This window comes from Dama dama, chromosome 9, assembly GCF_033118175.1.
Source record: "Dama dama isolate Ldn47 chromosome 9, ASM3311817v1, whole genome shotgun sequence".
NCBI classification, from domain to species: domain Eukaryota; kingdom Metazoa; phylum Chordata; class Mammalia; order Artiodactyla; family Cervidae; genus Dama; species Dama dama.
In genome coordinates, this window is record NC_083689.1 from 46,488,003 (window position 1) to 46,502,807 (window position 14,805).

At 60.6% G+C, this 14,805-nt stretch overlaps 1 protein-coding gene across 1 annotated transcript; it reads left to right on the forward strand.

The window, feature by feature from the left end:
- EFNA2 (ephrin A2) lies at positions 1-13,706 on the forward strand. The gene is made up of 4 exons (XM_061149396.1): positions 1-140; positions 9,589-9,902; positions 12,181-12,246; positions 13,268-13,706. The coding sequence occupies exons 1-4, from the start codon at positions 1-3 to the stop codon at positions 13,387-13,389; spliced, it is 642 nt and encodes a 213-aa protein (XP_061005379.1). The 3' UTR covers positions 13,390-13,706.
- The last annotated feature ends 1,099 nt before the right edge of the window (positions 13,707-14,805 follow it).

Below are 14,805 nucleotides of genomic sequence, written 5' to 3' on the forward strand. Positions count from 1 at the left end.
ATGGCGCCCGCGCAGCGCCCGCTGCTGCCGCTGCTGCTGCTGCTGTTGCCGCTGCCGCCGCCGCCCTTCGCGCACGGCGAGGACGCCGCCCGCGCCAACTCGGACCGCTACGCCGTCTACTGGAACCGCAGCAACCCCAGGTGAGCGCGGCCGCGGGCGGGGACCGCGCGCTGGGAGACCCCGGACTCCCCCACCCCAGCCTGGCCTCCCACCCCGGGCTCGGGGCGCCCCTGCGCGCTGCCCCCAGGAGTGGGGGCGCCCGCTTCCCACGGGAGCCTCCAGGGAGTTCCGGCCACCGGAGTTTGGGGGACTCACTCCGCGTGCATCTCCCCCCGGGGCGCCCCTCCGCCTACAGGTTTGGGAGACTTGGCGCCCTGCATGCTTCGGAGCGCCGCCGGCACAGGAGTTTGGGGATCCCCTCTGGCACCCTCAGAAGCCGTTTGGCCCTGAGTTCCCTCCCCGGACATGGGGGACCCAATGCTCAGGTCTCTCTGGTGACCTCCGCTAGCTTTAGAGTTGGTGGGAATGCCCAGGAATCTTGTCACTGAGCCGCGCCCAGAGGTGAGGGACTGAGGTGGGGGACCGTGGCCCCCCGGGGGAGGGTTCCTCAGGCGCGTTCTGTCGGAGGCTCCCCAGATGAACTTGGGGAAGTTGGAATGTCCCTCCCCGTGGACCAGTGTCCACATTTGCTCCAGCGGGTCCCTGGTCCGGGCTCTCAAAGAGACGGAGAGACTGAGGCACGGAGGAGGCTCAGGGTCTGTCCCCAGAGTCCTGATCAGGCTGTGTCCTCCGCGGTCCTCCTTCCACTGACTGGGAAACTGAGGCGCAGAGGGGCCAAGCAGCTGGCTCAAGGTCACGGTGAGGGGAGCAGAGCTGGGGCTAGGACCCAGGTGGCCTTGTGCCCAACCTGCCACACCCGGCCCAGGTGCCCCGCCCGCCTGCCTGCAGACCTCCTCTAGGTCGGGTACTGAGTACGGTCTGGGGGCAGCGGGAGCCCCTGCTACTCAAGCAAGAAAAGTTTGGTGGGGACTGACCACATCCTGGTTAGCAGTGGAAACCTCGGACCTTCTGGGATCTGGGAGGTGGGAGTGGGCTGGGGGTCCCTTGGGAGATGGGATCTAGGGTCCTACAGCTCCCGGTCCGCCCCACCGTCAGGGTCATGGTCATATCCAGCCCAGCTGGGCTGCACGTGGGGGCAGGGGCGCTGGCCTCCCCACCCCCTGATCCTCTGCCTCCAGTCACTTTCTTTCGGTTTTCAAGCGCCAGAACTGCCTGGCTTCCAAGCCAGCGGTCCCCCGCCATCCCCTCGCCGTCCCCTGCTGTCCTCGGTCCTCCTGCAGAAAGTTGCATTAAGGACCGTCTTTGAGGCCAGCCCTGGGACCAGGGCAGCCTGTGTCCCAGGTTGGGGCAGGTAGCCCACCCAGACAGCCCCCCCCCCCCATTTGCCTGGCTGTGGGGTTGGCCTCAGGACTGAGGGCAGAGACCCGGGGCCAAGGAGGGATGGCTGGGCTGCTGTGGAGCGGGTTCCCTGCGCCGCCCGCCCCACTGGTCACATGTGGGTTTGATTACGGTTCTTTCCTGCGGCCAAGCAGGGAGCCCAGCGGGCAGCGCTTCCCCGGCCCAAGTTTTTGGTTTCAGCCTCGGAATCCTGTCCCAGCGTCCCAGCGTGGCCTGTCCTTTGTTCTAGCAAACACCAGACCCACCAGGAGCTTCCAACAGGGACGGAAGGGGGTTGCGGGGAAGGGGGTTGCGGGGGCCGGCCGCTGCCCCACCTGCCACAGGGCTGCAGGCGGGATGCTGGCTGGGAAGGAGGCAGCCCCCGGGGCCGGCTCTGTCCAGCCGCTCAGCCGCCTCCTGTTGCTGACCCGACAGCTCTCTCTGACCAGCCGCCCAAAGGGACAGCCTCACTGTCCAGGCACAGACCCTGGCGGTCAGGGCTGGCCTCTCCTCTGCCTCATCATGCTTGGGGCGTCCTGGGTGGGAGGTGACCTCCCCCACTTCCTGCAGCCGGGCCTGCGGTCCCAGGGAGCCCTTCGCCTGGGAAGCCCGGTTGGGTCAAGAATCAGGGCTCTGTTCACCACTACGGTTGGGGGTCTCTGCTAAAGGGTGGCCCCCTTGGAAGGCTGGATATCTTGGGGTGTCTGGCGCGGAATCTGTGTCCAGTGACTGGGTGAGTGCCGGGTAGAGGAGGAGGGTGCTGCCCAGCCTCAGGCTCTGAGGGCACCCGGAATGGACATTTCCTGAGGGTGCCCAGTTGCGGGCACAGCTGCCAGGGTGCAGGGAGAGGCTTGAAGTCGGCGGGTGGGCCTGATGTGGGAGGCAGTGCCTTGGGCAGAGACAAGAGACAGGCCTGTGCAGGGACAGGCGAGAATGGGGTCGAAACAGGGAGACTGGTGGCGGCGGCCGGCAGAGGAGCCAGGAGACGCAGGGACAGGCCGTGCAGAGAGAGAGGGGGGCGCACACAAAAGGCACCGTGTGTTGGGAAGGGGACCGAGCCAGGGCTGGGCCGCCTTGGGTAGGGTACCGTCAGGCAGCAGAGGAGCCACGGGGATGCATGTGGGCTGGTGGAGGACCACCAGGCCCAGGCAGGGCTGCAGTGAGGCCGGCCACCCTCGCCTGGCTGGCCTGTACCTGCGCCGAGGTAATGAGTGTGTGGCTGAGTGTGTGGCTGTGCTTCCCCAATTGTGTTCTCCTGCTGTGCCGTGGATTTCCTGTGCACACGAGGCTGGCCGACGCTGCCAGGGAGCCCCACACCCACCTCCATCACCGCTGAAGGGTGGAGATTGGGTCCAGCCACGGACCCCTGCACTCTCGCCGGCCAGCTGTTCAGCCGTCTATCCGTCCGGTCCCCGCCTGAGCTGGGCACTGTGGGTCTGGCTGCCGGGCATCTCTGGGCCTGTCTGTGGCTGTATTGGACTGGGCCGGGCATCCTGGTGGGTTGCTTCTGGGGCTGTGGGGGCGCAGGGACACCTCGGGGGCTCGCTGGGCTGCAGGGCATGTCCGCTCCATAGCTGCGTGTTCTTTCCCATGCGGTTCAGGGGTCCCGGGGCCCGGGAGGTGCATAGCTGAGTGTGTAGAGCACACACACTGCTCCCCGCCACTGCCACACAGACACTCAAGTGCCTACATGTGTTTGGCAGCCCTGGCCCTGTGTGTCTGCACACGTTTCCGCATGTGTGTGCCTGGAGAACACACGTGTGCAGGGTGCATGCGTGTTTGCAGCAGTGTGTCTGGGTGTGGGATGTGCGTGTGTGTCTGTGCATGCAGATCAACACCTGGGGAGAAGGTGTGTCTGTATGTGGGGTGCACGCATGTCTTTGGAACGTCTTCATGGCGTGCACACATGTCTGTATGTACGGCCTGGCTCTGGGGGCCCTGGTGGGGGTGCTGACAGCCTACACCAGAGGGGGGTGGTCACAGCTTGCCTTCCACACCTACCTGACCGCTCCTCCACCCCCTGCTCCAGCCCAGGTGGGTCCCTGCTCGAGGTACGTGTCCGGGTCCTGCGGGCTGGGCTCCTTGCTGCCCATGGTGCAGAGGGGCCATCAAGGTTCAGAGCTGGCACTGGCAGGGACCCTCCTGTCCCTGAGTCCCCTACTTGGTTGGAAGTCTGCAGCCTGGGTGGACCCAGTGGTGCAGACCCTGAGTGGGGCCCTGATTGCCCTTGGGTGTGGGCAGCGGCCATGTTCCCATCTCAAATGACCAAGGGGAAGATGGCAACTAGGACTGCGTCCTCCCTGTGGGGGTGTCGGGCACCCCTGGTGCCTGCCAGCCATGCCCAGGCCTCCAGGGAACCGGCTTTGAAGGGGGCGATGCCATATTTTGCCGCATGAGGCTTTTTTGTTTTGTTTGAAAGAAGCTCATCCACCCGACTTAAGGGGGACTTGGAGAGTGAGGACCCATGGACCTGGGAGTCTTGGGGTCCGAGGGTGTGGTCTGGGGGGCCATGGAGGGCTGGAGCTCGGACTTGGGGATCTGGGAAGCCCTTGGGCTAGTGGCTTGGCTGCTCAGAGCCCCTGTGTCGTGTTTCCTCTGTGAAGTAGGGCGGCGGGCTGTGCCCCTCTGCAGATGGCAGCAGGGCGGGCATGGTGTGGACGCCTGAGGCATGGGTGTGACCCCAAGGGACCAGAGGACCCTGACGGGGAGGGGAAACGGAGGCCATTCCTGCTTGCAGGCAAGCAGGGAGGCTCCAGACCAGCCCGCAGTGCATCTGCAGCAGCAGCAAGGTTCAGGTGGTTGTGCTGGGGGGGAACCGCAGTGCTGGGGTGGGGGGCCAGTTCTGAGGTGCCCCCACCTGCTGGCAGCCTGGGCTCTGAGGCTGGGATCCACAGGGTCCCTTTCCCCAGCCTTGGTCCCTCCCCACGGTGGACAACTGCTTCCCACCCCCACCCTGGGCAGCTCAGCATACAGAGGAGGAAATTGAGGCAGCAGCCGAGCTGAGGACTGGGGAAAGGGGAGGGACTGGCCTCTAGCCTGCCTGGGAGCTGGGCCCGGGGAAGGGGCAGCCATCTCTGACCTCAGGGGCCTTCAGCAAATGTCCCCTGCGGGTCATGCGTCCCTTGAGGCCGCAGGTGCAGAGGTGGCCGACCTTGGGATGCGCAGGTGTGTGTACGGGGGGTCTGGGAGGCAGGGTTCCTGCAGGTTCGATGGCTCATTCTGCAGCCCCTGAGCTAAGCCCAGCGCAGGGTCCTGCCTTGGCAGCAGGTTCCCTCCCCTCACCAAAGCACCCAGCACGGACCAGCCTTGCCCCCCACCCCCCTGGCGTTGCCTTGGGGAAATTGTCTGTGGGGGACAGTTCCAAAAGGAGGGCTCGACTGTGTCCCCTGCGCAGTGGGCCAGGTAAGGAAGGGCACAGCCACCTTTGTGCTGCCCCATTGCGGACACACAGCTGAGAGCTTGGAGCACACAATCCAGACTCCGAGCTCTGAGGGCTGGCCCTGGTGGGGGCTCACCCTCATACCCACTCCCATGCAGGGTCTCGACTTCGAGGGGCTCTGTTTGCCACCCCGGCCACGTTTCCCCTCGCCCCCTACCCCAGCCATGCACCCCCTCATCTCGCCTGTCCACTTCATGGGTCGGGCTCCCCATTATGCCCCCGTTTCATGGACCCAGGGAAAGTGATTTACCCATGGCCAGGAGGAAGTTATGTCCAGTGGGGGGACCCCCTCTGAGAGGCATGCAGGTCTGGGGCTGGCTGAGGAGTGCAGGGACACCATACATGCTGTGGGGGCTGAGGAGGGTGGGGTGACCTGGGCAGGCATGCCCCGTGGACTGGGCACCCGGGCCTCCTCCTGCCTGAGACCAAGGCCCGGGGGGGGTGTGGGCTGATCCTGTGGCCCTTCCTTCACCTTCCCCACCTACCCTGCCTCATTTGTTTCACCTCCTGCTTCCATGGTGGGGCCTGTGCCTCAGTTTACCCTGCACCCACAAGGCCATAATCGTCCTTTCTGAGCTGATGCTGCACTATCGTGAGGCCATGATATTCTTTTCTTTTCCTTTAAAGCCTTTTCTTATATATTTATTGGGCTGTGCCAGGTCTTGGTTGCAGCACGCGGGATCTTCGAGCTTCTTTGTGGCATGTGGGATTTAGTTCCCTGACCAGGGATGGAACCCATGCCCCCTGCATTGGGAGCATGGAGTCTTAGCCACTGGATCCCCAGGGAAGTCCTGAGGCCCTAATTTTCAGTGAGGTCCCAGCCTTGGCCTTTGGGGGCCCTGCTGTCCATTCGGGCAGGCCTGGGTGTCTCTTTGCTGGGGTCTTCATTGGCATCTCTGAGCCCTTTAGTAGGAGCTGTGAAATGGCTCAGACCAGGGAGACAAGAGACAGAGAGTCGGAGAGTGAAGGGGACAGACTCCCCCGCCTGCCTGCCCCTGCCTCAGTTTCCAGGTTGGGAAGGCAGCCCAGCACCCCACTCCCATTTTGGGTGAGACTCCTAATTAGTTTCTGTGCTGTTAGCATCTAATGACTTGACTGTCGCCTGACTGGAGCTAATTAGCTGCAGGCCGGGTGGTTGCCAGAGGAAGGGGTGGTGGGTGGGGTTGGAGTGGCTGCCTGCAGGGTGGACATTGGCAGGGGGCGGGCAGGGTGAACCACTGGGGGTGAAGGTGTAGAGGTTGGGGGCGGGGAGGTCTGAAGCCTCGGGGAGCCCTGTGTCTGGGAACCATCCCAAGTCAGTCATTAACCCCTTAGTGAGAATTTCGATCTGTATCTACTGCTCCCAGGGATCATTTGCATATCAGGCCTCCTCACTGGTGGAGGAAATGAAGGCTTTGTTTTGCTCTCACCGGGCTCGGCTTGGGGTGGGGTTCATCTCCCCTGCATCAATGCCACCCTGAGCAGGGACGAGGCACCAGCTTGGAACTGGGAATGCCAATGCAAGGCTGTGGCTATTTTAGAGCAGGGAAAGGAGAAAAATGTCCATTTTGGCTCCCAGAGTTCAGGTGTGGGGGGTGAGTGGGGGGACCTCTCCTGGGATCCACCTACCTGGGGTCCCAGTTTCCCCACCTTGAGGCAGCTTTCTGCTCCCATGACTCTAGCACCTCAAAGACCTCGAGCATTTGGCCTTTGACCGACTAACAAACATGTGTCGAGCACCACAGTATATTGGGCTCATGCTGGCCACCAAGCAAGGTACAGAGAAGGAGGCTGACCCCCGGAAGGCAGACAGTGGACTGTGTAATGGTATGAATACGATGATGTCCAAAAGAGATGAGTTGGGGAAAGTAGGGAAAGGCTTGTCAGGCTGAGGGAACAGTGTGTGCAAAGGCCCTGGGACAGGAATAGGAGCAGCCCTGAGGCTGGCATGGCTGGAAGGGAGTGAGCTGGGGAAATCAGGGGGTGATGAGGTTGAGGGCGGGGGCCATATGAGGCCCCATGAGCCTGAGAGGACTGTGGATTTTGTTCTGAGTGATGGGGAGCTGATAGAAGGCTTTGAGCCAGTGGGTGGCGAGGTCTGATGGACACTCAGGAAAGTGAGTCCTGGATTTAGGGGGGCTCAAGTGGGACCTGGGTGTCCAGCCTCCGACCCAGCAGAGCAGCTTTGGTCGCTGATATTCTAATGAAGGTGAGCTGGGGGGACCTGATGGTGCTGGTGTCAAGAGGGGAGAAAGGGGAGACAGTGCAGCCTACCTTTTCTCCAGAAGTGCCCTGCGTGGAGTCACATTCTCTTTCAGACTGAATGTATATCCCTGGCATCAAGCCAGGGACGAGAGGAAAAACTGAGGCCCAGAGGGCAGGACCAGGACTCCCCCACCTCTGCCTATGGCTCCCCGACACAGCCTCCCCTGCAGGGCCTGCTGGGGTGAGGGTGGGCCCCTGGGCGGCTGCTGGGCTGTGGCTGTCATCGATCAGTTGATCAATTGGGCTTTCAGTGGGGCCGGGAAGGAGTGAAAATGACTTTTCAAAAAGCCTGGAGCAGCTTCTGCATTGATCGTGCCCAAGGGGCCGGAGGACGCGGCCGGTCAATGAGACGCCTGTGCCCGGCCAGCCGCGGAGCAGCCCATGGGATGGGCAGGCTCCCAGCCCCACTCAGGGCCACCCTGCATCTATGGGGTGCCTGCTGTGAGCACAGCTGAAGTTCTTCCATCCGCCTCAGGGACCATCTCCATGACAGAGTTGGAAACTGAGTCTTTGAGAAGGCAAGACCCAGCTGGGCTCCATCCTGGGTTGAAACCAGATGAGGTTCCTCGGCCCCCAACGGACGTGCACTGCCAGACACATTTATTCCGCAATGGTCTTCCCACCTCTGAGGGAGGGAGTGGGCGCTATATTCCTGGGTGAAGCCAGTGCAGCAGGGAAGGGCTGGGAGGGAATCCACTCCCCCTACTCCCCGACCTGAAATTCTCCGAACCTTGACTTCAGCCACAGACTTGAAATCATCATCTGGGGTCCCTCCTGATGGGTGGAGAAACTGAGGCACCATGGGCCAGTCCCCTGCCTGCCTCCTTCCCAGTTCGAGGGTCCCCGGAGCCCTCACCCCCATCTGACACTGTCTTGGGGTGGCGGGGGGCCAGCCAATGCCATCTGATCAGCCGCCCCGTCAGGTGCTGGCTGTGCCAATTAGTGTTCCTGGTATGGGGGCTGCCTTGCTCCCTTCCGCGGTCCGGGGTGGCTGGCACACAGGCACAGAGGCAGCAGCGGGGTCGGGGTCCCAGTGACCTTGCCCTCCCTCGCTGCCGCCGCCCCTCACCAGGCCTCAGTTTCCCTGCTGGTGTGGGGAGGGAGGAGGTGGGGGAGCCTGCCCCCAAACCTCGGCTGCCAGGCCTTTTATGTGCTAATAAGCCCCTCTTGGGAGGCCCCTTTGTCCCCCCTCGGTCCAGTCCGCGTTTACATGACAGGGGCCCCGGGGACTGCGTCCAGGAGATCTAAGGGCTCCTGGCGCTGTAGCCGGAGGCATTGATGGAAGGGTAGCTCCCTGTCCCTTGCTCAGCTGACCTCCATCCTTGCCTGATGAGGCTGGGTCAAAGGGGCCCCCAGGGAAAGGGGTACAGGCTCTGCGACAGCTGAGGAGACCTCCAGGGCCAAGGCTGGGAGGCAGAGCTGGTGGGCCAAGGTGTCAGGGGTGGGGAACCAGGGAGTTGTGGGGTAGCTGCCAGATTTTGGAGGCTCTGGAGGGAGGACGAAGAATGTCACTCAGGGTGGAAGGGGTGGGGCTGAGGGGGGTCAAACCCAGGGCACCCCTGAGTTGGACTGAGGGATGGGGGTGTCTGAGCATCTGAGGGGGTGTCAAGCCCCACCCCCTCTGGGGATACAGGAGAGGGGCCAAGCTTGCCTCAGAGAGGTGGGGATCACTGATCTGTGTCCCAGATACCCTGGGTCTTCTTGGCAGGCAGATCTGCAGAAGAAAAACAGGAGGCTGTCTCTGGGGATGGCATGGAGGGCTGCCTGGAGGAGGGGGCATTGAAGTCAAGCAGTTAAAGTTTTTGGAGTGGGACTTCCTGGTGGGATATCTTGTGCCAGGCCTGTTGTGGCTGAAGGCCCCCGATGTGGATTCTGCAGGGAATTGGGGGTCTGGGGGGCTGTGAGTCACAGGGCACCTGCTTGCGTGCATGTAGTTACCCAGAATGCCTGGGGGCAGGCCCTCTTCCCTGGGACAAACCTCACCGTGGGCCTGGGGTTCAGGGCTAGTCTGGGTCTCCAGGCACCTGCTCTGGCCTTGGTGTGGCAGGGTTGTTGTGCCAGGCAGGAGACCATGGGCTCAGACCCTGGCACCTGACTGTAGGCAAGGCCCCTCCCACAACCCCTCGCCCTTCCCCCATCTCCTACCTACCCTTTACCCTGCACTGACCCATCCCCCACACACCCTCCCAGGGCTCCCCATCCCCCTGTGCTGACTAGTGACCCCTCCCCATTTACCCTTTCGCTGACTCTCCGCTTGTCTGCTGCACTGACCCGTCAACTCCACCCCCTCCCGGGGCTCCCCATCCCCAGGCCCCACCCCTTCCCTGCGCTGACCAATGACCCCTCCCCATTTACCCCATCCGTTAGTTTTACCTTTTCTCCTGCACTAACCCGTCACCCTACTCCCGGCCCCTGCCCCGCATCCCTGAGCCCCCCTCCCACGCTCTGACCGCCGGCCCTGCCTCCAGGTTCCACGCGGGCGCGGCAGACGACGGCGGCGGCTACACCGTGGAGGTGAGCATCAACGACTACCTGGACATTTACTGCCCGCACTACGGGGCGCCGCTGCCGCCGGCCGAGCGCATGGAGCACTATGTGCTGTACATGGTCAACGGCGAAGGCCACGCCTCCTGCGACCACAGGCAGCGCGGCTTCAAGCGCTGGGAGTGCAACCGGCCCGCGGCGCCCGGGGGCCCGCTCAAGTTCTCCGAGAAGTTCCAGCTCTTCACGCCCTTCTCTCTGGGCTTCGAGTTCCGCCCAGGCCACGAGTACTACTACATCTGTGAGTGGGGGCGGGCTCCCTCCCCTCCCCCTCCCCTCCCCGCCCCTCCCCTCCCCCTCCCCTCCCCCTCCCCTCCCCTCCCCTCCCCCTCCCCTCCCCTCCCCTCCCCCTCCCCTCCCCCTCCCCTCCCCCTCCCCTCCCCCTCCCCTCCCCCTCCCCTACCTTTCCCCTCTCCCTCCACTCCCCCTCCCCTTTCCCTCCCCCTCCCTCTTCCCTCCTCCGCCGGGGCCTCTTGTCTCCGAGCTAGCTCCTTCGTCCCGCAGGTCAGCCTCTGGGCCGCTGAGCCAGTGGCCCCACGGTCAATTCGTCTTACCCTGAGACCAGGGGGGCCCACCCCATGTTGCACTGAGGCCAGAAACTAGGCCTGCCTAGTCTGGTCGGGGAGGAGTAATGGAGGACACACCGTGCCTACCCCGTCTCTCCCCCTCGCACCCGCACCCGGAGCGCCCAGATTCCCAGAGGAGTGTGGGGGCATTTCAAGGTCGGAGCCAGCCTTGGTCCAGGTCCACTGGGCATTCATGCCTGTGCTGTAGGCCCGGGGCGGGCGGGTAAACTGTCCCCGCCTCTGCTGGGCGTTAGGGGCTCCTGAGGGGCATCTTCTTCCTCCTCCCCACTAAATGCCAAGGGCAGGGCCTGGCGTGGCAGAATGTGCCCAGGGTTCAGGTTCCCACCAGCCAGGCCTCAGCAGCCTGTGGTCTCTGAGAACCTGAGAACAGGAGGGTCCCGCCATAGCCCCTGCCAAGATGGGGTCCCAGGAAGCCCACCCGGGCCCAAGGCACTGACTCTGTAGGGTTGTGTGGTCCCATTTCTCAGCGTCCTGGAGGCTGATGGGGAGCAGCCCAGGCTTCGGGGAGGGACCCAACGCCTCACCACCCTGGTTCCCGCTGAGTCAAATTAAACTCTACGAGGCTCCATTTCCTCCTTCCTCTGCTCTATTTGGATTTTTTCCTCTTAATTCAGGGAAGAAGAGGGTGGGGGAGGGGAAGAAGGTGTTTAAATTAAGTCCCTGTAATGTAAGAAAAATTACATTTTTCTTTCCGAGATGGGAGTTTCATAAAGATAATTATTGTAATTATTCGTCCTATCTCTGTGACGAATGTTATTTTTATTACGTGCTTTTTATCTTCATCTCCCAGCACAAGGGACTTCTGGGGGGCAGGCAGAGGTGATGGCCACAAAGAGGACTGGCCAAGAACACAGGCGGGCACAGGCCCGGCCGTAGCCATGTGGGTGCCCGTGCCTGTTCACCTGTGTGAACCCCACCACCCACGGGGCCTCGGGCCTCCCTCCCTGTCCCCATCCTGGCCCCCAAGCCCCTCTCTCCTGACTCATGGCCAGTGCTCTTGGACCTCCCCTGTCCCCCATGTGGACCAAGAAGCAGGGGGCCCTGTGGTCGAGTTTCAGGTGTGAGGACTCAATGCACTTCAACCTCACGTGACCCCAGGCCTTGTGGGCCACTGTCCAAGGGAGGCCGGATGCTGCTTCCTTCCCAGGCCTAATGGGCTCAGGCAGTCACCCAGTTGGGGCTTCCCTGGTGACATAGTGATGATAAATCTGACTGCCAATACAGGAGATGCACGAGATGTGGGTTTGATCCCTGAGTCGGGAAGGTCCCCTGGAAGAGGGCATGACAACCCACTCCAGTATTCCTGCCTGGAGAATCCCATGGACAGAGGAGCCTGGTGGGCTATAGTCCATGGGATCACAAAGAGTGGGACATGACTGAGTGTGCATGCACGCCAAAGCACCTACCTTGGGCCACATGAGGCCTAGGTAGGGGGTGACTTGCCAACATCGCAGATCCCTGAGAGCAGGGATTTGATCTCAGGTCAATCATTTGTTTGTGGGTTTTTTTGCTATTTGATTTTGTTTTGTTTTGGTTTTGGCTGCACTGTGTGGCATGTGGGATCTTAGTTCTCTGATGAAGGATTGAACCCCTGGAGCGCCAGAAAATTCCCTATATTTTCTTATTGAAAACACACATTTTTGTTCATCACCTTTGAACCTTGCCCTGTGTTGCCCTGGGGTAAGATGGAGTCAGACATAGACACCCCACCCCCATCTCTGGGGTTAGGATTCAGTGAAGTGAGGGGCAAGGGGAGCATGCAAGAGGACTTCTGGGAACTCATGGGCATTATGTCTGGGCCTTTGAAGTATGATGAGGAGTTTTATGTGTGGATTCCCCTACCTGGGGTCAGGCTTGGGTCACGGGCATGGGGAAGGAGATGCAGTCCCACGAGGTCCTCTGCCCTACTAATCCCCAACCCCTCTCTTCCAGCTGCCACACCGCCCAATGCTGTGGACCGACCCTGCCTGAGACTGAAGGTTTATGTGAGGCCAACCAGTAAGTGCTTGGGGGTCAATGGCATCCTCAACTCACAGAACCCACTGAGTGGTCAATGGAGTCAGGATGGAGGTGGTGGCAGCATACCCTTGGGAGTCCCACAACCTCTCCAATGGCTGGGACAGGCCCTGCAAATAGGGCCATGTCAGTACTTCAAGAATGAAGTTTTGGGGCTTCCCTGGTGGTCTAGTGGTTAAGAATCCTCCTGCCAGTGCAGAGGGCGTGGGTTCGATCCCTAGTCTGGGATGATCCCACATGCTGCGGAGCAACTAAGCCTATGCACCGCAACCATTGAAGCCTATGTCCCTAGAGCCCGAGCTCGGCAGCAAGGAGCCAAAAGGAGAAGCCCACACACCACAATGAAGAATAGCCCCCGTCTGCTGCAACTAGAGAAAGACTGTGTGCAGCAATGAAGACCCAGTGCAACCAAAACCAAATAAATTTCAGAAAGAATGGAGGAAAAAAAAAAAAAGAAAGAATGAAGGTTGAAGTCTGCAGCTGGGCCTCCCTGAGGCTGAAGCCCTCTTTACCCAAAGTGGGCTTCAGGAAAGTTCTCTAGAATACCCATGTTCTGAGCTCTTGAAACATTGTGATACTCAGAGGGAAGGGGGGTTCCCATGGCCTCACCACTTCACCCGGCTCCAGGCACATTTAATGGGCTCCTGCTGGTTGCCACACTCTGTATTGATTGGAGGCGTTGTCCCAGAGGAACAGGGACATGGAGCCCTTAGAGCAGGGTCATGATTTCAGGTCAATCATCTGGTGACACTGTTTTTTTATTTTTGCTGTTTGATTTTATTTTGTTTTTGGCTGCACTGTGCACCATGTGCAATCTCAGTTCCCCAATCAAGGATCAAACCCGTGCCCTCTGCAGTGAAAACCTGGAGGCCTAACCACTGCACTGTCAGGGAAGTCCTGAAACTGAGATGTATAACAACATTGGGTCTTGATGAGGTCTGGGAAGCAGGGTGGGGGTGGGTGGGCCTGCCACTGACTACCCTGTCTCTTTGTCCCCCCACAGATGAGACCCTGTATGAGGCCCCTGAGCCCATCTTCACCAGCAATAACTCCTGCAGTGGCCTGGGCAGCTGCCAGCTCTTCCTCAGCACTGTCCCCGTGCTGTGGACCCTCTTGGGCTCCTAGCCTGCCACAGGACATCAGCTCCACCTTGACGGCCCGCCTCTGAGACCAAATAGAGACGCCGTTCCTCCTACCACTGGTGCTGCTCTGGCAAGCGGGACTGTCCACACGTCCCAGGCTGGCTGGGGCAGGGGCAGCTGAGGCCCCCCCAACCCGCGCCTGAGAGGCTGGTTGTCCGCCCAGCTCATGGCCACGCTGTCTTGTCTGGAGGCCCTGGTGAACCCGGGGACCTCTTGGCAATGTTGGATTTTTGTTTTGTTTTGTTTTTAGTGTATTTTTCATGGTTGGGTCGGAAAGACTTGAGTTTCTAATTTAATTTATTCCTTGCTGTCGCCTGTGACTTTGGGAAGGAAACAGAATGGATGGATGGGGCAGGGGTTCCCGGCCCACTGGGAGAAGGGGAACCAGGGACCCCTGATCTGGTCATTCCATCTGTTGGTCCTGGCTGGAGGTGACCATGGAGTGGACCCCCAGGTCCCCTGGGATAGGCTGGCCTGAGGCAGAAGGGGCAGGCGGGTAGTGAGTTCCCCTGACTCTGGTCCACGGGCCCTCAGACCCCTGTCAACCCAGCTCTCCCCTCCTCCCTCCCGGTCATTGTCTCCCAGAGCAGAAACCACGGGGTTTCACTGGAGGTCGCCATGGAGCCCTGGTCCTGGGAATCATAGCATCCTAGTATCTTAGCGATGTCTTAGGCCCCCTCGTTCCCCCAGCCTCACACAATCACCCCAGAGGCAGAGAAGACGTTACATTTCTGTAAATAGAGCCAGCAAGTATATACTGTGATTTATTTTTACTGTACTCCTGAGGATGGACTGGAATGTTTTTTTTTTTCCTCACCCCTTCATGTGGGGGGGAGGGTGTTTTATTTTGGCGGGGGGGTGGGGTAGACTTTTTAGCGTAGAAGCCGCACTTCGCAATAAGCTCCTTTGTCTGTCAGACCCCCTTCCCTCTCCTCTATGACTAATGTTTGTAAGAAAAAAGGAAAACAGGACAAAACAAAACTGGGGGGAGGGGGGCGTTGAACATCACCACCCAAAAGAAACCCCCTCCGGAAGACACTTTAATGAAGTAAACAGCTCATTTATACAGATTTCATATTTCTACCCGCCTTTCCTGATCTGTGTTTTATATATATTATATATAAATATATATGGTGCGTGGCCGCTGGGAGCCGGCTCAGGCACGCCAGCGGTGGGGGGGCTTTTGTAGGGGTCGTGGGCGGGCGGCCTTGCCACGCCTGGAGCTGGCGACGGGGCCTCCCCCACTCCGTCACAATCAACTTTGGATTCTGTATTTTTTTATAATAAAATGAGCGTAAGCATCCAGGGTGTGTATTTGTATTTGGGGCCTGCCAGTCCTTGTTGGAGGGGTGCTTTGAGCTCATAATTTGGGATCGGGTCTGGAATCTTCTGGGGAGCA

Excerpts from the sequence above, each read along its gene's own strand:
- EFNA2 (XM_061149396.1), top strand. The coding sequence starts at position 1 with ATGGCGCCCGCGCAGCGCCCGCTGCTGCCGCTGCTGCTGCTGCTGTTG. Across the intron at positions 141-9,588 it reads TGGAACCGCAGCAACCCCAG|GTTCCACGCGGGCGCGGCAG; the intron begins GTGAGCGCGGCC and ends CCCTGCCTCCAG. Across the intron at positions 9,903-12,180 it reads CCACGAGTACTACTACATCT|CTGCCACACCGCCCAATGCT; the intron begins GTGAGTGGGGGC and ends CCTCTCTTCCAG.